This window comes from Martes martes (assembly GCF_963455335.1).
Source record: "Martes martes genome assembly, chromosome: X".
NCBI lineage: Eukaryota > Metazoa > Chordata > Mammalia > Carnivora > Mustelidae > Martes > Martes martes.
The window spans coordinates 37,679,109-37,698,962 of NC_137897.1; the positions used below are offsets into that span (position 1 = coordinate 37,679,109).

The following is a 19,854-nucleotide window of genomic DNA, read 5'->3' on the forward strand; positions in this document are numbered from 1 at the left end:
TGCCGGACCTCGCCCTTCCCCACCGCTCCCCTCCCCCCCCGCCGCCCCCCCCCCCCGCCCCATCCCGCCGCGGCTCCCGAGGTGACACGGCCCGGACCCTCCATTCTCTGCCCCAGTGTAGTTAACTAGCACAACCTATCTGCCTGCTGCCTCTTGGTGACAACCCTTTCCCCCCGACAGACGGGCCCAGCAGCCAACCACCGGCCAGAATTGGCCTGCGTCCCGCTCCCCGTCGGTGGCGGCCTCGGTGGGCGGGGTTCGGCAGCTAGCAAGTTAAGTGGAGCCACGGCTGACGTGAGTCAACAAAGGTCACGTGAGGCGAGCGGGCAGCGCCGATTCGCGGGGCTGCCCGGGCGCGGAGAGGGGGGGCACGGCGGCGGCGTGGGGTTCGCTGTGTGACACAATTACAACAACTTTGTGCTGGTGCCGGGGAAGTTTGTGTCTCCTACGAATCCCCCCCTTGCCCCCAGCCCCGCGCGCTCCGGCCGTTCCCGCCGTCCCCGCCTGTGGCTGTCCCCCGCCCGCCCCCGCGATGTGACCCTACAGCCGAGTCGCCGCCGCTGCCGACCCGGGGGCTCCGCAGCCCCTGCTGCCGCCGCCTTCACCGCCGCCGCGTTGGGATTTTTCGTCGCTGCCGTCCGCGGCGGAGGAGGAGGCGGCGATAAAGTTGGTGTGCCGGTCCCGAGCGGAGACTGTGGGCGTCGTTGCGGGCCCCGGCCCGGGGGGGGGGTGTCGGCGTTGGAGTTGTGAATTCGCTGCGTTTCCATGAAATCCTGCGGAGTGTCGCTCGCTACCGCCGCCGCTGCCGCCGCCGCTTTCGGTGATGAGGAAAAGAAAATGGCGGCGGGAAAAGCGAGCGGCGAGAGCGAGGAGGCGTCCCCCAGCCTGACAGCCGAGGAGAGGGAGGCGCTCGGCGGACTGGACAGGTACGGGCCGCCGTCACCCGCCCGGTCGGCTCCGGACGGACTGGCGCCGCTCTCCGGGGAAGCCCGAGCGCGGCTTGCCTCTGGCGGCGGCGGGGCGGGCACCTCGGCTTGGCGCTCTCCGTGCGGTAGCCGCCGCCGGGGCCTCGGGCTCGGGAAGGGGTGGATCGGTGGTGGCGTTCCCCGAGCTCTAACGAGCCGCGTGTCTCTCTCCCCACAGCCGCCTTTTCGGGTTCGTGAGGTTTCATGAAGATGGCGCCAGGACGAAGGCCCTACTGGGCAAGGTAAGGCAGCCCGCGGGCCGGAGCGCGGACACGGGCTCCCCGGCCGGCGCCTAGCTCGCCCCGGGCCCCACGGCCCGACCGGCGTTCATTGTGGCCACGAACGATGGCCGAGGGGCTTTCGGAAAACTATTTCCTGCCTTTGCTCTCCCCCACCCTGGGATACCTCGTTTGTACCCTTGCGAAATCGCTCTCTCCTCTTGTAGCTGGAGGAATAGAGGCAGCAACGCTTTGGGGCCGAGCTCAACCGGGTCGACAAAATCGCCTCTCATTTTACGGCTTTTTGGAAGTAGACCGATAGTCTCCGAGGTGCCTGTTCAGTGTCAAGGGATCGTAAATGTGTGCAGATTTTCCCAAATTTCTGACTTACTTGCTTCCCGTGGTTTTTATTCTTTTGCTTCAGGCAGGCTGTTAATAATGTCTACGGTTAACCAAACGTTTGGGGCTTTTCTGCGTCCCTGCTCCCAGAAGGGGGAAGTTGCACGTAGTTTAGGGCCGTGAAGAGTTTGCATTGGGCTGTTGACATGCATCTCGACTGCTGGGTGTTTTACCTGAAGTTAGGTGACTTGTTTACTTTTTGGGTCTTTCTGCCATAGAAATTCTGCAGTTATTTTTAAGTGTGCTTTCTTCTTGGAGTCTCGTTTCCTGTGTGTCTGACCGGGGAGGCTAGGGGGGATTCGGGGTGTAGTCTCTGTTTATTTGTGTGGAAAGTTGTTGGCACTGTCATTTAGTTAAGTAATGGCTGCTCCTATCGGCCCAAGATGGCGGGACAGGGTGGGAGGAGAAAGTGAAGGGGGGGGTTGAGGGGAGGGAGGAGAGGTAAACATGGAAATAAATAGTAGCGATGAATAGGCCTCTCCTTCGGAGTGTGTAGCTCGATGGTGTTTAATGAAAATTGTCCAAGATGATTTGCATATAGAATTATTGCACCTTTTCAAGCTTGGAAGCAGCATTCATAAGCCTGGTAAATGCTTATCAACCTGTAGCACATTTAGTTGCCCACCCATAAGCTTTTGAACAAAGGCTGTGGAGTCTCGATCTGTCTGCATCAGTTTGTCTCTCCTGACCAAAATATGATTGAAATGATATTTGTACGCTTTCTTTATTGGGACCGTGAAACTTGGAGTGTGTGCGATAGGTGTTGCATCCGTTAGACATTTTCTTTTCAAGCTGAAATCAGTAGCTTTGCGTTTGACACCTAGCCTTATTGTTAGAATTGAGAAGGAAGTTTGAAATGACTAAAGCCTAGGTTTTTATTCTTAAGTTGATTTTTTTTTAGTTCTCAGTTTTTGTCTGTAGTTTGGTTTAGAAGAGTTCCTAATTTCTTTTATCTGTAATTAACTTGTTTTTGTTACAAAGTAACTAAGTGTAAGGGGTTTCAATCACAAATAATGACGAGAAAGCTAGACAGAAATAATCCTTTTCAGTAAGCCTAGTGCCTTTGACTGATACAGAAAACTTGAATTAAACTTTGGCGATGTAGGTATTCTTTGGTTTCATTAAAATTATCACTGGAAAAATGAGTAGTGACTAGCTCTGAAATGACTTAAGCTTCAATAATTAAAGCCTTGAAGATTTTTTTCTTAGTATTTAAGATACTAAAAATAATTGACTGCAGTCAGTGTTGTCATTTAAAAAGATTAAATAAAATATTTAAATATAAGGAGCATCACTTTATTTTGGACTGATTATTACCAGTCTGACTTGGGGTTTGTAAAATGGTTTGTAAAGGTGACACATTTGGAAAAGTTTAGCCGAATCTATTGCTTTTGTTTTACCGTAAAGAGGAAATAAATGGAATCTGATGTTTCATGTGGATAATGTGTAAAATGCAAGTTGATGAATTCGTGTCTCAGGATGCTTGTATTTAGTAGATTCACAGCGGATGGTGCTTAACATTGGATTTCAGATTGTAATATTGAACCCTGCAGTTATGCGCTATTGTGTTTAAATGTTAAAGAACTCAAGGTTTTCAAATATCTTTTGTGAAAGTATGAATTACTTTCTAGATGTTCGAATACAGTAACGTGTTATAAATGAGAAACTTTGTGAAGCTTCATTATATTTTGGGGAAGAATTAAGGCTTTATAAAATACTGGATAATCTGATGAATTACTGAGTATTTCGTTGAGGGGAAGAAAAAAATAATCTTTATTACTTCAGACTTGGTGCTTGTGAGGTCCTACCTGTTTAGGTCAAGACTCATTAGCCTTAACATTAAAACATTCTAGAGTATGTGCTTGTAACCTCATGCAGTTCTTGTGAGCCTGAGCCTGAACATACCAGTGAAATGTGTAATGTAAAGCTTGACATTATATAAGCTCACACCTTGTGTTCGAATTGGATTCCGAGTAGAATGAATGAGCTGGGGTCCTGCTGCTGGAGGTACTGAATTATTTAGCTTCACCCATGTTTTGAACAGTCCTGGGGAACAACAGACACGTGTGTGTGTGTGTGTGTGTGTGTGTAATGTTGAGCTGTGCTGGTTTCAGAATTTTTACTCTCTGAAAGTCTTAAAAAAACAAGAGTTCGTTTTTTTTTTTTGTTGGGGTTGGTTCAGGCTACTTACCTGAGGGCAGGTAATGGGAATTGGATGACTTCAGGGTTCTTCCTGCCAGTCCTCCACCCCCCAACAAATTTGGTCTGCACCTTGTAGAACTGTTTTATTTCTGACAGAAACTTAGCTAATTACTACTTATTTTCAATGTTTTCATTCCTGTATGTTTTATTGGATCTTTCAAGTTTTAAAAATTCAAATTTTGTGGGTATAAGAAGAAATAACTCTCGACTTAGAAGCTTTGGAAAGTTTTAAACATAAGTGTCTCTTACTTGCCCCTAAACTTGTATGTTCCCTTTCCAGGTGTGACAATACTTTATCCAAGCTGCTGATTTCTTTTAGTCTCTGTTTTGTAAGAGTCATTTACATTAAATTCCTTAAAGGAATTTGTATGGTTGCCATTTGATATCTAATGCTTGGGGTTTTGGATTAGAAAAATAAATTAATAATATGTTATATTATTTTTGTAGTAATATCTTTTAAAATATCTTTAAAAATTGTAAACACTGAGTGGTTGCTTAATCAGAGTTTTTGAATACGGCATGATCTTGACCATTTGCTCTTTAAATTAATGCTGACCATTAATCTTTTGGTAACATAATAATTCAAGATTCTCGCATTTTAATTACAGTGGAGTTATTGAAAAGTATTAAAACATTTGAACAAATCATGTAGACTTTTTAAGTACATTTTTGAAAATACTTCGGCTTAATCTTTTTTTCAGTTGGGTAAGGATTTGCATTAAAGCATCATAGCAATATATAGCATAAATATAGGAAGAATAAATAGTAATACTATAAGTAAATACAGGAAGAATAAATATAGTAATACTATAAGTCATATTTATAGTAATATAATGTTAAAGGGCTGGGGAATCTTACCTGTGTCGGGGCACTATTGCTAAAGTACATAGTTGTTCATTTTGAAGTATGTTTACATCCATTTTAAGTTTGTCCTGAGTACTTTCATTGGAACTTTTTTTTATAATTCTGTTAATCAGTAAAAGGATTGTGTAGAATACCTAGAAGAAGTGATGGTTTGTTTACCATTTGGAAATGTGTGTTCTTTTTTCCCTAGGAAATAATTAGTATTAAAATAGTTGGCATTTAAAATTTTTTCGGTAATGGTAGTAGTTTAAAATCCACTAAGGCATATATATTTTCCTAAATTTGGTTTGCTTACATGTAGATGGTAGGGGAAAATTATTAGGTCAGTTCTAGAGGTACCTTATTTATACTATAGTACTTAGAGGTTGATGATGTTTAAAATTATTCTGTTTTATGTTTTTTGTTGTTGTTTGTTGTTTGTTTGCTTATAGGCACTTAAAGGGATATAAGAAGGCTCAGTGTTTGGATTACAAAAGTAACCACAGAATAATGTCATGCTTTGTGTTTGAAAATTAGGTTTTTAATTTCATTTTTTTTATAAAAAAGTATTTTCTTGTTTGGAAAGTTGTCTTGTAAGTAATGATCGTCATTGTTTACCTGGAGAAAAGTCTCATGCCATTACTACATATTTCCTTAAATTTTGCTGCATTGCTGGTAATAAAAGCTATAGAAAGATTACAGAAATGTTCGCGTATCTGGGCACAAATTAGAACTGCAGGAAAACGTAAAGAGGTATTCAAGGTTTGGCCTTTTTCACTGGATGGCTCTTTCTGTGGAATCAATTACAAGTTGAAATGACTAGGGAACATTTGACTGCCACCTCTAGATATTTTAGGTTAAAAACTGCCTGAGATACAGGTTTTTGTGACTTAGGTGGTAAAGTGGAGTGATGGGCCACTTGTTTTAAAGTGAAGCTTCAGTGCTTGGCTAGCTACGGAGTAAAAAATCTTATTCTGACTTGATTATGTAACATCTAGTTTTTATTTGTATAGTGCCAGTATTCTTTTGCAGATTTGAAAGGGTTTTTGTTAAGTTTATTTTTACTTTGAAACTCATTGTGATCCTTTGAGCTTTTTGAAACTGATGTTAATGACTGATAACACTGTGCATTATTAATATTATTTTTGAAATGTGGTATCCAGAGAGCTAATTTATGTTGCAAAAACATCACCAGACTAAGAGTTGAAATGATGGTTATGTTATTTAGGGCCCACATGTATTTATTTGTAGACTAGTTAATTAATGGAATTTATTTAATGAATGCAAAATTGATAGTTTTATGTACTCTAAGTGAAGCTTTACATGTAATTGTATCAGTTTTGCGTATTGTGAACAGTACATTAGAGCAACAAACATTGACTACATTAAATGCAAGCCTTCTATGCAGGGAATATGAAGATAATATAGATAACCCTTGCCTGCACTGAAAACTTAAGCTCCTTAAGAGGAGTGAGATAAGTATAAGAATGATATAGCATAGGAATGTCAGTGCCAGAAGAATAGTGTAAAGTGTCCTGAAAGTTTATGATAAGGGTCAGTTTAACAAGTTAGAATGGCTGTTTGTCTTTTGGCTAACCATAGAAACATTGATTAGCAAGCAGACACAAAGGCAGTCACTGGAACCTGCTGGGGAAGCTTGTGAAGTCCCAGCTCTTTGTCTTTGTAGGTAGTCTAACAAGAACCTTGCTGGAAAGGTGCATTGGAGGCACATGTAGCGATATCCCAGAATTACCTAGTCCCAGTGGAACACGGGGCTGAATGGGACTCATAGAGTTACACTTACTCTGTATAGAGTACTAGGATCCTGGGTTTGTGGATTCTTAGACCCTGTTTGTACAAAGGTGGAGGTGCCTTTACAGTATTTCTAGCCAAGTCACATTAACTTGACCATCATTCATTTCACCAGTGAAAACTTGGTGTCTAAAACCGCTTGTCCTACCTGACGCATTCCAGGCTGACTGAAGTAAAGACAGGAAAAACATTGCCTTTGCAGAGTCCTGTCCTGGCTCGTGTCCTCCTCATGTCTCTCACGGTTAGATTTAACTATTCTTGGACTGTGTATTCCTGATTTAGGAGTTTAAAAAGTTAACTAACAGCTTTTGGATTTTAGGCTATTAGAGTTAACTGAAAGTTGCTAGTTTAAGATTAACTAAAGCATCTGAGACCCACCATATTCTGATGTATTTTTTTTTTTTAACATTTAATGAGAATTTCTATTATGTAACATATTCTCTGTCAGACACTTAAAACTAAATTATTTAATTAAATTTTTACAATACACTTGCGAGTTTAATGGGTTTATTTACATTTGTGAGATATTGCAGAATGGTGTCTGGGCTGGTTTAATTTACAGACATCCTTTTCCATGTTTTCAGGTATGTTTCAACAAATTACACACTTTGAACACTGGACCCCAGAAAAGAAAAACAAAAGACCCTGTTAGCTCTTCATGCCTGGGCACTTTTATGGACTGGACCTTTTTTCTCTGGATGGGTGGTGCTGGAGGTGGGCAGGCATTGATGGCTTCTGCAAAACAGTACTTGCTTTCTTGGATTTTCAGTTATCATTTTCAGTTAGTTTACTGTTGGTACAGTTGTAAAATTGAGTTTCAGAGTTTTACCCTAGGTTGGGCCTCAGTAGAATGGCTTCCATTAATAGGATGAGGATTATTTCTTTTTTTTCTTTCTTTCTTTCTTTTTTTTTTTTTTTTGAGAATTATTTCTTAATTGTGTTTCTTGGACATGGTGTTTCTTGATTTGGGTATTAGCAAGAAATCTTGTAATTTTGTTTAGGAAAACGTGATTTAAGATCAGATTTTAGCTTTTAGTGGATGTTGAAAGGATAATCTGCTGTGTGTTCTCTTCCCTCTCTGATCTCATTTTATAGTAATACTTACCTTTGTATGCATTCTTGGAATCCTTGAATGAGTGTTCATGGGTCAGTATAAGAAGTTCTCTGACCAAGTTTTGGAAGGATACTCAGTAAGTAAATAAAGGTCATCTTGGAGTACAAAATAACTCTAGGGTGAGGAGGAGGGGAGAATTTAAACTTTACACTTTAAAGATTTCTGTACTGGTATGGTTTTTTGTTTTTTGTTTTTTACTTTAGACATGTATTACTTCACAAATAATACAGTAAGCACCCTGATAGTGAGTACACCGGAATTACATTTTGGTTGATTAAAAATGGATTTCATTCTACCATGTGTGTAGAGATAACTGTAAAGGCCTTGTCAAGTTGTGATACTTTTGAACTTGATGGTCCTTAAGTGAGGATGGGGTCAGTGAAGTAGAGATGTGCCTATTAGGTCTTATTTCTTTGCCTTTTAGGTGGCTTTGTGATTTGTCACTGTGCAATCTTCATTTTTTTTTGTTTTGTTTTAATATTTTATTATTGACAGAGAGAGTGCACACACACACAGGGAGAGGTAGAGGGAGAGAGAGAATCTCAGATTCCATAGGTGCTGAGACTGGAGCCAGGTGCCCCCCAATCTCATGACCCTGAGATCATGACCTGAGCTGAAATGAAGAGGCAGATACTTAACCGATTGAGCTACCCAGGCCACCCCTGCAATCTTCGTTTTGATCTTTAGCATCTGTTTCTTTGATGAACTTTCCTTTTGGGCCCCTTATTGCCCAGGTTGACCTTTGGGACCTAATTAAGAACTATAACCTGGAAGCTTGGGAGTGATGCCTTATTTAGATAGTTTAAGGATTCCCAGGCAATTTGTGGGCTGTTTGCCGCAGAGTTTTGTTTTCTTTCTTTATTTTTTAATCCATTTTTTCTTTTATTCTATCTTTTCTCTACTTTTTTACATTGCTAAAACTTGTCATTCTGTTAATGTATTCTGATTTTTTTTGTAGTTTAGGTTTGTGGAAGTATTTTGTGTTAGAATATATAAAAGATGCTGCTGCTAAGTTTATTCTCAGGAAGAAGGTTGGACTTTGTTATAGTTAAGAGATTTATATGAGGTCATCTAATACATTTTAATTTACAATTGTGGAAGAAACCCTTTTAGATAAAGGGTTGTTTTCAGGCTATGGATCTGTTGCATTATATTCATTAGATCCTTTTCTTCTTTAAAAAAGTTTGTTGGGGAAAATTTCCAGTATTTTCAAAAGCAAAGAAAACCAACCAGCCATCACTGATCATTACCCATTTCAGCTATTTTCAACTCATGACCAGTTTTGTTTCATTTATATTTTGCCCCTCATCCCCATTATTTTGAAAGACATCTCAGGCATTAGTCTTAACCATTTAATCCATGGATATATCAGTTTGTCTCCGAAACAGGCATAGTGCCCTTATTACACATAAAAATAACTTTTTTTTTTTTTTTTTTTTTGGTAAAGATTTTATTTACTTGACAGAGAGTGGTAGAGCACAAGTCAGGGGAGCAGCAGAGGGAGAGGGAGAAGCAGCAGGCTCCCTGCTGAGCAGGGAGCCAGGTGTGGAACTCTATCCCAGGACCCTGGGATCATGACCTGAGCTGAAGGCAGATGCTTAATTGACTGAGCCACCCAGGTGCCCATAGAAATAACTTCTTAATAGTAAATAATTTGGGGCCTTGATTTTTTGACGTATGGAAGAATTAGTTCTTTGGAAAACTAGAAGAAAACAGATAATTAGCTGAAATATGTAGGAGTTTGTATTTTAATATTGTGGAAGGATTATGTAATAGAATCTAACATAATATGGGGCAAAAGAGATAATTTTGCCTAAGAACATTATGACTCTTAGTTCATTGAGTCTGGGTCATTTATACATTTAGGGGAAATTTGTTTTTAAGATACAGTAGTTAAATGTTTTACATTTTTGAATTTCAAATATCAGAATGAGAACTAGAAAAGCTTTGGTTTTGCTTGGTTGATTTTGAAATGTTTGCCTGCCCTGCTGTGGGTGAAGCACTGTGCAAAGTCTTTGGGCAACAGTAAGACCTGGCCTCTGCCCTTACAGTCTTTGGAGTAAAATGTATAGACTGAGTGATCATATGTTGTAGTAAGTATAATAATAAAGTTGTGTATGCAAAGTACTATGAGCTCTCAAATGACAGAGCCAATAAAGCAGTTAAAATTTTTGATTATGGGTAGTTTAAATTATCCACACAATTTCCAACATTTTGGAACATTTAATTTTGACTGGAGAAGTAAGTAGGTGAGGGAAACTCCACGAAGATGTAACATTTCATCTTGGTTATTGAACATGAGTAGAAGTTTAGCAAGAGGAAGGAAAAGGCAGACAGTTGGAGGTAAATGAAGTTAAATGGTGTTTGAGGAATTGTGAATAGTCTAGTGTGAGTAAAGGGTGTCATGGTGGAGTTAGGAGAAAGTAACTGAGCACATGAAGGCTCACATCACTATAGGCCATAGGAGGCCATAGGATGTTTTGGGCCATCATTGAATTCATCTCTCATTCAGGGGGAATTGACATGACCAGAATAGATTTTATGGGACTATTATTGGCTACAGTGAGAAGGATAAAGTGGAGGGGAAAGGATCCTACTTGTGAAGTATTGGTGGTTAGATAGCAACATAATGGATTTTAGAGTAGAATTCTGCTTCTGCCACTTACTAGATGTGTGATCCTTTGACAAATTATTTCATCTTTCAGAGGCTCAGCTTTCTCATCTGTAAAATGGAAGTGGTAATAGATTTCTGGCATGCTGTTGCATTTTGTGTTAGGAAAGAAAGTGCTTGGCGTTGGTCCTAGCATGGAAGGTGCTCAGTACAAGAAACAAGTTATTACCTTCTTGGGAAAGACAGTTGAGTTTAAACTGAGGCTATAGTTCAGGAGTGAGGGTGGAGATAGAGGCAGATTGGGGAATCTCTGGAAAAGAATCCTAGCATCTCACTCTGGCTTTCTTTCTTTGTCTAACCACATCTTAGTCTCTGAGACTCTGTTCTAGACTTTCTTTACCCACTCTGCCCCCAACTTACACATAAACATTTGATTACTTTAGTTAGGCATCTTGAAGGCACCTTAAACTGAACATATGCAAACTGAATTTATCATTGTCTTTGATGATCCTTATCTTAATAAATGGCACTTAATCATTATTTTTGCCAGAAACCACTTAGAAAGTCCTAGTAGTCTGCCTATCTTGTCATTTCTCCATCTTAAATTTCATGTCTGTTTCTCTCCATTCTCACTGTCATTATTCTGATTGAAGCCAAGATCCTATCTTTGACTTTGGAAATAGCTTCATACAGTTTTTTTTTTTTTTTTTTTTTTTGGAATATGTATACTTCTACATAGTACAAAATTGAAAAGTACAAAATTGAAAAGTTACATGAGGGGTGTTAACAGTAAAAAGAAAATCTCTCTCCCAAACCATCTCCCATTTATTTCATGGCAGGCAGCCACTGATAAAAGGTATATTGGGTAACTTCTTATATCAACACATACAAAAGCATATTCCGCTGTATTTCTCTCCCCCACACAAATGAGGTCACACTGTATACAAGTCATTAAAATACTTTGTTAATTTTACTGTTTGCAATATGAAAATGTTAATAGTTTCTGATGAGTTGCCTTGGGTTTGACAGTTCTCTCAAATAGTGAGATGTTAGTGAGGGGATTGATTTGGGTTATTTTTAAGTTCTTTTGATTTTGAGGTTCTATTACTCCTTTTATACATGATACTGAGAATAGAAATTCTTCAACACGTGACGGTCTTAGTTGGAAGTATGTTCATGTGTGTTTTCTTAAGATAGCAGTTGCTTAATTTTATATGCTGTGAACTGTTAATTGGAATAATTGGTAAATTTTGCCTTCGTATTTTGGTTTTATTATTAACTGATTATCAGGCTCTGTGATTACTAACTTAATTCACTGTCTGAATGTTTATAGAAGTAGCTGTAGTTTATATTACTTTATAATCATGTACTTGCAGGAGTCATTCATTTCCTTGGTTTATTCTTGTTTTTATTATAGAAAAGGAAAAATTGGTAAACTTGCATTCTTGATTAGTTGAAAACCATACAGGGCTTAGTGTGTTAACTTATTTCATGGCAAAATATATTTTCATTTTTCAGTGCTCGTGTTAGAGCTATAACAGTAGTACTTTATTTCTTGGGAGCCATTAACCCTTTTAGGGTTAGTGTAGCTGCATACGTTTTGTATATGATTTCAGGGAGTGTATGGATCCCTTTGAAGCCCAACTGTGGACTCCATTATTTTCAGTTAGTGTAGTTCACTTATTCTTGAGTAAAGGGGTAGATGTGTTAATGATGGAAGTATGTTGGGGAGAAAGGAAAGCCTTAGAACCACTGGGTTGGTTAGGCTTAGATGGCATGGATTTTTACCACACAGTCGGTGGTATTCTATGATCACTTCACATATTCTTTCAAATTCTTCTCTGGTTATCTTAAGTGTACTAGGGGAAGAGAATGTGAACTGATCGCTAGAGAACTTACTGCTCTAACTGGAAAAATAGCTGTACGCACATGTCCTTTTAACATAGTAAGTAGGCTTTAGTGTTAGTCTGGGTGTTCAAAATGCTGGTTTGGGTTGGGAGGCTGTATGATATACTGGGAAGAACAATGGATTAGAAAACTGAAGACTTGAGTTTTAGGGTCTGCTGCCTACTTTAGTTAAGTTGCTTAATTGATATGGTCCCAGTTTTACCATCTGTTAAGATGAAAGTTGGGGAATTAAAAAAATTTTTAGTGACTAGCACAAGAATTCTAGGTAACTATTCATTTGAGTTTTTAGGATTGACCCAGTTCTTTTATGCTTTTGACCCAGAAGGGGAGGACACAGTAGAACTTTGTTGTTCTAGATGGTAATTTTCTTTAATTTCAGGCTCAAGTGTTCAGGATCAGACACCAAATGAATGCAGAGACATAATGGAAGTGAGAGTGGTATGTTTTTGTTAAGCTAGTATGATATTAGCCATTCAGTTAGTCTTTGATTTGAAAGTTAGTATTATTTATTAATGGCTAGTGTTTGTCTTCTCCAAACTGCTTCTTATAGTTGGGGCTATAATTTTTTAGGTCAGATCTGATATTTCGAATTATAGAAGATGTGTGTAATCACTGTGTCTGTGTATTGGTAAGAAGTGTCACATTGAAGGGGTGCCTGGGGGCTCACTCAGTTAAGCCAGACTCTTGTTTTTGGCTCCGGTCCTGATCTCAGGATTGAGCCCATGTTGGGCTCCATGGTGGGCATGGAGTCTGCTCTCATTCTCTTTCTCTTACTCTCCTTCTCCCTCTTCTCCCCACTGGTGCTTGCACACTCAGTCTCTCTCTTTCTTTAAAAAAAAAAAAAAAGAAAGAAAAGAAAAGTCACATTGAATAAATATATACTGTTAGGTATTGGGCATTTGGGTGTTAAAAAATGAATAAGGCACCTTTGTTTCCCTAAGAGCATTAGTGGGGCATTTGTGATTAATTGAATGTAAACTTTTATTATTCGATTTTGCTGTGTGTGTCTGTGAGAGAGAGAGAGAGAGGGAGAGAGAGAGAGAGAGAGAGATATTACAGTTTCATTATAAGCCTATTAGTTAAAAAGATAGATTTATTACTCGATTTTGCTGTGTGTGTGTGTGTGTGAGAGAGAGAGAGAGGGAGAGAGAGAGAGATTACTGTTTCATTATAAGCCTATTAAAAAGATAGATTTGGATTTTTTTTAAAGATTTTATTTATTTGACAGAGAACAGGTGCGCGTGTGCACGTGCACCAGAGCCTACAAGTTGAGGGGAACGGCAGAGGGAGTGGGAGAGCAGGTTAACCAAGTGAGTCACCCAGGCACTGCTGGATTTGGATTTTCTTAAGGAGAAACTTCTTGTTTTGTTTAACAGCCTTTCAGAGATGATAAATGCATAAAATGAAGTGGGTCTTCTCTCACTGAAGTTGTTCAGATTTGCTCATTGACACTACTTGGCCAGGTTGTTAGAGACAACATTCAGACATCAAAGGATAACTTTTACTGTTATCTGTAAAGATTACCCAGCCCTTTAATAGTCATGATTCTATGAAAAGACGTAACTGAATCCTGAATATCTGAAGGAAGAGCTGGAGTCCTTACTAATCTGATGGATTTTTTTGGCTCTTGGTTTGTCTTGTTGGACTTGGGTTGTCCTTATAAAAGTGGACATCACATGAGAAATTGGATATCATGAATACATTTTTGTAGGTAGAAATTCTTTTCTATTGGCTTTTAAAAATTTTGACTTTATTTTGGGATGATTACAGATTCACGTGAAGTTGTACGAAACAGTAGATCTGGTGTACCCTTTATCCATTTTCTCCCAGTGGTAGCATTTTGCAAAAGTGTACTATAATAAATATCATAACCAGAATATTGACACTGATATAATCAAGATATAGAACTGTTCCATTACCATAAGTATCTGTCTTGTTTCTAATTTATAGCCACACTTTCCCCCAACCCCCATTCCTAACCCCTGACAACTATTAATCTGTTCTCCATTTCTATAGTTTTGTCATTTGAAAAATACTATATAAATGGTATCATATAGTGTATGTCCTTTTGGGGTTGTCCTTTTTCAGAACTCCCTGGATTAATTGAAGTTGTTGTATGAATCAGTAGTTCCTTTTTATTGTTGAGGAGTACTCCGTGGTATTGTTACCATATTTTCTTTAACCATTTACCTGTGAAGGACATCTGAGTTATTCCTAGTTTTTGGCTTTGTGAATAAAGCTGCTATGACCATTTGTGTACAGGTGTTTTTGTGAACCTTAAGTTTTCCCTGGGATAAATGCCCAAGAGTGCAGTTGCTGATAGTTACATGTTTAGTTTTATAAAAAAACCACCAAACTGGGGCACCTGGGTGGCTCAGTGGGTTAAAGCCTCTGTCTTCGGCTCAGGTCATGATCCCAGGGTCCTGGGATTGAGCCCCACATTGGGCTCTCTGCTCAGCGGGGAGCCTGCTTCTCCCTCTCTCTCTGCCTGCCTCTCTGCCTACTTGTGATCTCTGTCTGTTAAATAAAAAAAAAACCAAAAAAACAAAAAAAAACCCCACCGAACTGTTTAACTGTTTTCCAGAGCAGCCCTACCATTTTATATTTCCATCAGCAGTCCCCCGCTGTGTTCCAGTTTCATTGCATCCTTGCCAGCATTTGGTGTTACTACTCTTTCTTATTTTTGACATTCTGATAGGTATAGAGTGATCACTGTGATTTAAATTTACATTTCCCTCATGGCTAATGATGTTGAACGTCCATTATGTTCCTACTTTCCATCTGTATAACCTCTCTGGTGAAGTGTCTGTGTTTTTTGCATTATTTATTTGAGACCTCCTTTTTCTCTAATATAAACATTTGGAGCTATAAATTTACTTTCTCACTACTTTAGCTGTGTCCCATGTTCTTATATATTGTATTTTCATTTTCATTCAGTTCTACACATTTTTTTTTTTTTTTAAGTTTCTTCTGAGCTTTCCTCTTTGATCCATGGACTGTTTGGTAGTGTGTTGTTCAGCTTTTTAGGTATTTGGAGATTTTCCTGTTCTCATTCTGTTACTAGTTTTTAGTTTGGTTGTCTTACTGAAATTACTGGTAATTTTATTTGCTCTGAGGTCCACTTTACCTGATAGTAATGTAGCCAGTCTTTTTTAAAAACATATTCACATGATATGTCTTTTTTCATACTTTTACTTTCAATCTACCTATATCATTGTATTTACAAGTGATTTTTTTTTTTTTGTGGACAGCATATTGTTAGATCATTTAAAATATTCTTCCAATTACTCTTTTTAATTGGCGTATTTAGACTACACTTAAGGTAATTACTGATATATTAAGGCTTAAGTCTGCTATTTTATTATTTTTTATTCAGTCTGTTTCTCATGTCTTATTTCTTAGGTCCTTATGGGTTACTTGGATATATTTTTGGGTTCCATCTTGATTTGTCATGTTTTTAGGTATATTTCTTTGTATAGATTTCTTGCTGTGGGTATCGTGATTTATATGTAAATTACCACTGTCTTTGGGTGCAGATGTTTCACTAGTTTGAATGTAGTGCAGAAACTTTACTTTGGTTTAGGGTCCTTTTGCCCTCTCTAAGATACAACTTTCTTTATGTAACATTGAACATCATGTCAGATGGTGTGATAAATTTTGCTTCAGCCAGCAAATAGGATTTATGAAACTCAAATGTAGTGTCATAGTCTGTTATACTTACCCCTAATTTTACTTATTCCAGTGTTCTTTTTCCTTTCTGAAGTCCCAGCTGCCTTCTGCTTTCATTTCCTTTCCGTTTAGAGAACTTTCCAAGCTTCTTTCAGGGTAAGTTTGCAAGCATCAAATTCTCTTAGTTTTTCTGAGATTGTCTTTAATTCCCTTCATTCCTGAAGGATATTTTAGCTGTATATAGAACTCATAGTGTACAGTTTATTTGTTTCAGTATGTGAAAAATGGCCCATTTTCTTACGTTCCCTATGTTTTCATATCAGAAATTTGCTATCATTTGAATTGATGCTTCTCTATAAGTAATGTATCATTTTTCTCTGCTTTTTAAGACTTTTTCTTTGTCTTTAGGTTTCAGGAGTTTAATTATGATGTATTTTGGTATGGATGTCTTTAGTTTTATTTTATTTGGGGTTCACTCAGCTTTTTCTACCTGTGGATTAATGTGTTTCACCAAATACTGGGAATTTTCAGGCATTGTATCTTCAAATACTTTTTCAATCCCATATGCGCTTCTGGGAATTTGATAAACACCCTTAACTCTATTGCTTTTGTCCCATATGTACCTGAAGCTCTGTTCTTTTTCAGTCTATTTTCTTTCTTTTTTAAGTTATCTAAATCCTACTGATCTGTTCACTGACTTTGTCTTATTTCCATTCTATTGTTGAGCCATCCAGAGAGTTATTTTGGTTGTTGTATTTTTTAGTTTTATAATTTCCATTTGGTTCTTTTAAAATAAGTTTTCTTTCCTGAGATTTTCCATTTTTCCATTTATTTCAAGAGCAGCTGTAATTGCTCATTGAAGCATTTTATGTTGACTGCTTAAAATCTGAGATAATTCATTCACAACCTGGATCATCTCAGTGTTGCATGTATTGGTTGTTGTTCCTCATTCACATTATACTTTTATGGCTTTTGGTATAGCGAGTGACTTTAACTGTATGCTGTACATTTTAAACATCACATAAGAATTCTTGATCCTATTCTTTTTTTTTTTTTTTTTAATAGTAGGCAGTCTCCTTGTTGAGGTGTAGTGCAAGGACTGGGGCAAGTGTGTATGTTCAGCTTCTTACTGGGTCCTACAGACAACCATTCTGGCAAAAATAAAACACTGAGTCATACTGTCTTGGTGGAGACTGATAGGATGTAAGTTCAGCTCCCCCCCCCCCCCCCCCCCCCCCGTCCTTACTGACATCTTCTGGCAAAAGGTAGGCACCAGTTTATACTACTTTGTTGCCTCTGAGTGGGAGGTATAAGATCAGCTTCCTGACGGGATGTGCTTCCCCAGCAAGAGAGAAATGGAGGGCGAACTCTCACCACCACTCAGCTGTAGGGTGGAGCAGAAGCTTTCTACTTTGTGCCACTTCCTGAGTTGATGCCAGGTGGGGGGTGCTTTAGTCTCACTGCTGAATGGGTATGGAGGTTCAGCTCTCTACTTGCCCCTGCTGACACCAGGGATGGGAAAGTGGAATGCTGATGGGCTCCAACTCACCCCACCTTGTTCAGTCTTGTTGATGCCATTTGAGGCTGCAGGTTCAGCTTCTCCCCTGGTTCCTGTTGACACTGGGCATGTGTCATGTGTCATGTGTGTGTGTGTGTGTGTGTGTGTCTTTGTGTGTCTTTGTGTGTGTGGTGAAGTGTAGTGGTGGCTAATCCTGTCTCACACAGCTTTGTTAAGTCTGTTTGCTGCTGGGTGGTGGAAGTGGCCCAACTTGCCCTTGATACTGATGGCACTACCTTAAATGGGTGAATCTGAGCACCACTGGCTTCCACTGGGTGTTGGGTATGGAAGACCAGCTTCTTATTTAGCCTTGCCACTAACCCAGCAGGGTTTTTTGAGTCCACCTCCACCTCCTCCTGGACCTGAAAGATCAGCTTCCTACCTAGTTTCATCTATACTGTCCTGGTAGGGAACTTCAGCACCCCTGTGAGCGGAATAGGAGATCAATTGCCTGTTTTGTCCTACTAATGATAGTTGGATTGACAGCCCGTAGTCCCTACTCTGGCTGAGAGGAAGGGGCATATGGAAGATTTAGTTGTGAGCTTGGCCCCACTGAAACTGGGAGGGTTCACGTGCATGTTTGTGTGTGCGGATCTTTTGTTGAAGGTCTTTGGCTAGAATATGGTGGGTATTACTGAAAAGGTTTCTGTTGGTAAGCTAGCCTTTTCTTAGTCCTTTGGCTATGAGGAGAAGGCTTTTCTTATATGACTGTGTTATTGGATGGGGGAGCTTCTGAAGCAGCACCTTGGCCCAGAAATATGGGAAACAATAAGAAAACCCAGGGGACTGGGGCGCCTGGGTGGCTCAGTGGGTTAAGCCTCTGTCTTCGGCTCAGGTCATGATCTCAGGGTCCTGGGATCAAGCCCCGCATTGGGCTCTGTGCTCAGCAGGGAGCCTGCTTCCTCCTCTCTCTGCCTGCTGCTCTTCCTACTTGTGATTTCTGTCAGTCAAATAAATAAATAAAATCTTTAAAAAAAAAAAAAAAAGAAAACCCAGGGAACTCACTGTCTTGTCATTCCTTAAGTCCTGCTGTCTCTAGGAAGTCTGCTGCCTTTTTTCCACCTATCAGCCACTTTCTATACTTGCTTGTTATGTTATGTCTAGGATTTTTTTGGTGTGAGAGGGAGAGTCTGGCAGGAATGAAGCTATTCTATTTCGGCAGAACTGGAGTTGATTTTTCTTTTTTTAATTAAAAAAATTGAGGTATAATTGGCACATAATGTTAGTTCCCATTGTATAGCAGTAGTGATTTGACAACTCTATACCTTATACTAAGCCGCAAGTGTAGCCACAGCCTGTCCCCATACAGTGCTGTTGTAATACCATTGGCTGTATTCCCTATGCTTTACCTTTCATCTTTGTGACTTACCCTCCAGAACTAGAAGCCTGTATCTCCCACTCCACTTCACCAATTTTGCCTGACTTCCCAACCTTCCTTCCCTTGGGCAACCACCAGTTTGTTGGTATTTAAGTCTTCCACTAACTTCTACAGTACAGTTGACCCTTGAACCATGGGGATGGAGGTTAGGGGTGTTGATCCTCTGTGCAGTTGAAAATTCAGGTACAACTCTTGACTCCCACCAAAATGTTAGCTACTAACTAATAGCCTACTGTTGACTGGAAGCCTTACTGATAAGATAGTCAATTAACACATATTTTGTATGTTACATGTATTATATACTGTATTCTTATAGTAAGTTAGAGAAAAGATGTTAAAATCATAAGGGTGAGAAAATACATTTACAGTACTGTCGTATTTATAAAAAAAATCGTCTGTGTAGAAGTCAACCCATGCACTTCAAACCTGTGTTGTTCAATGGTCAAGTGTAATTCAAGTTTAAATTGTGAATTTTTTTTACCTAAAGATACTAGTCACATGGATAAAGTAAGTCTTAAAATCAAATTTGTGGGAAATCTTAATTTCAGTGATTTTAGTGATCATAACATGATCCTCAATTTACAAAGCTATTTCCTTCTATCAAGGCTCGACCTCTAGCTGTATTATTTGGGAGACAAAGTTTAAATAACCACAGCGCTTGCTTTTGAACATTAAATGCTTTCTGTTATATTTTTTAAAGGAAGAACATATTTACATAGATAGAGAGAAACTAAAAGTTAAGCTGGGTTATAGCAGACTCTCACTGTTTTGGTTTGCCATCAAATAGCAGTTCCTTCCTCTTCAGTTTCCCATCCCAAATATACCAGTACAACAAAACATTTTATTCCTTTTGCCACATTAAGGCCAGCAAACCAGAACAGAATCCCTTACCCAAAATCTTAAAACACTTAGAATAGGAGAAGTGACTCAGAAGTTTTTTAGGAGGAAGAGGAGAGGTGGTATATTTGTTTCCCTAGAATCTCAATGAAAATAACAGAGAACTTTCTAGGTAGGTGGCATCGGTTCCCCTAAGGCAGAGGGTAACTAATTTTGGCAATGCACGCGTTAAAAAATGCTATAATGTCCAAATGAAAGGACTTTTTAATAATTCTTTCCAGCTATAAATTCTGGACTTTTGTCCTTTCTGTTACTCTTTTGAGCGAGTTATAGTGCAATT

General features: G+C 39.3%; 1 protein-coding gene across 4 annotated transcripts in view; it reads left to right on the forward strand.

Annotated features, from left to right (window-relative positions):
• Nucleotides 1-417: 417 nt before the first annotated feature.
• KDM6A (lysine demethylase 6A) overlaps nt 418-19,854 on the forward strand; it is a 200,565-nt gene continuing 181,128 nt past the window's right edge. For all 4 annotated transcript variants that reach the window (XM_080794729.1, XM_080794730.1, XM_080794731.1 and 1 more), the window contains exons 1-2: nt 418-926; nt 1,144-1,207. In XM_080794729.1, coding sequence (XP_080650855.1) covers nt 766-926; nt 1,144-1,207 — 225 coding nt within the window. In that variant the 5' untranslated portion in view covers nt 418-765. The remainder of the gene's footprint in view (nt 927-1,143; nt 1,208-19,854) is intronic.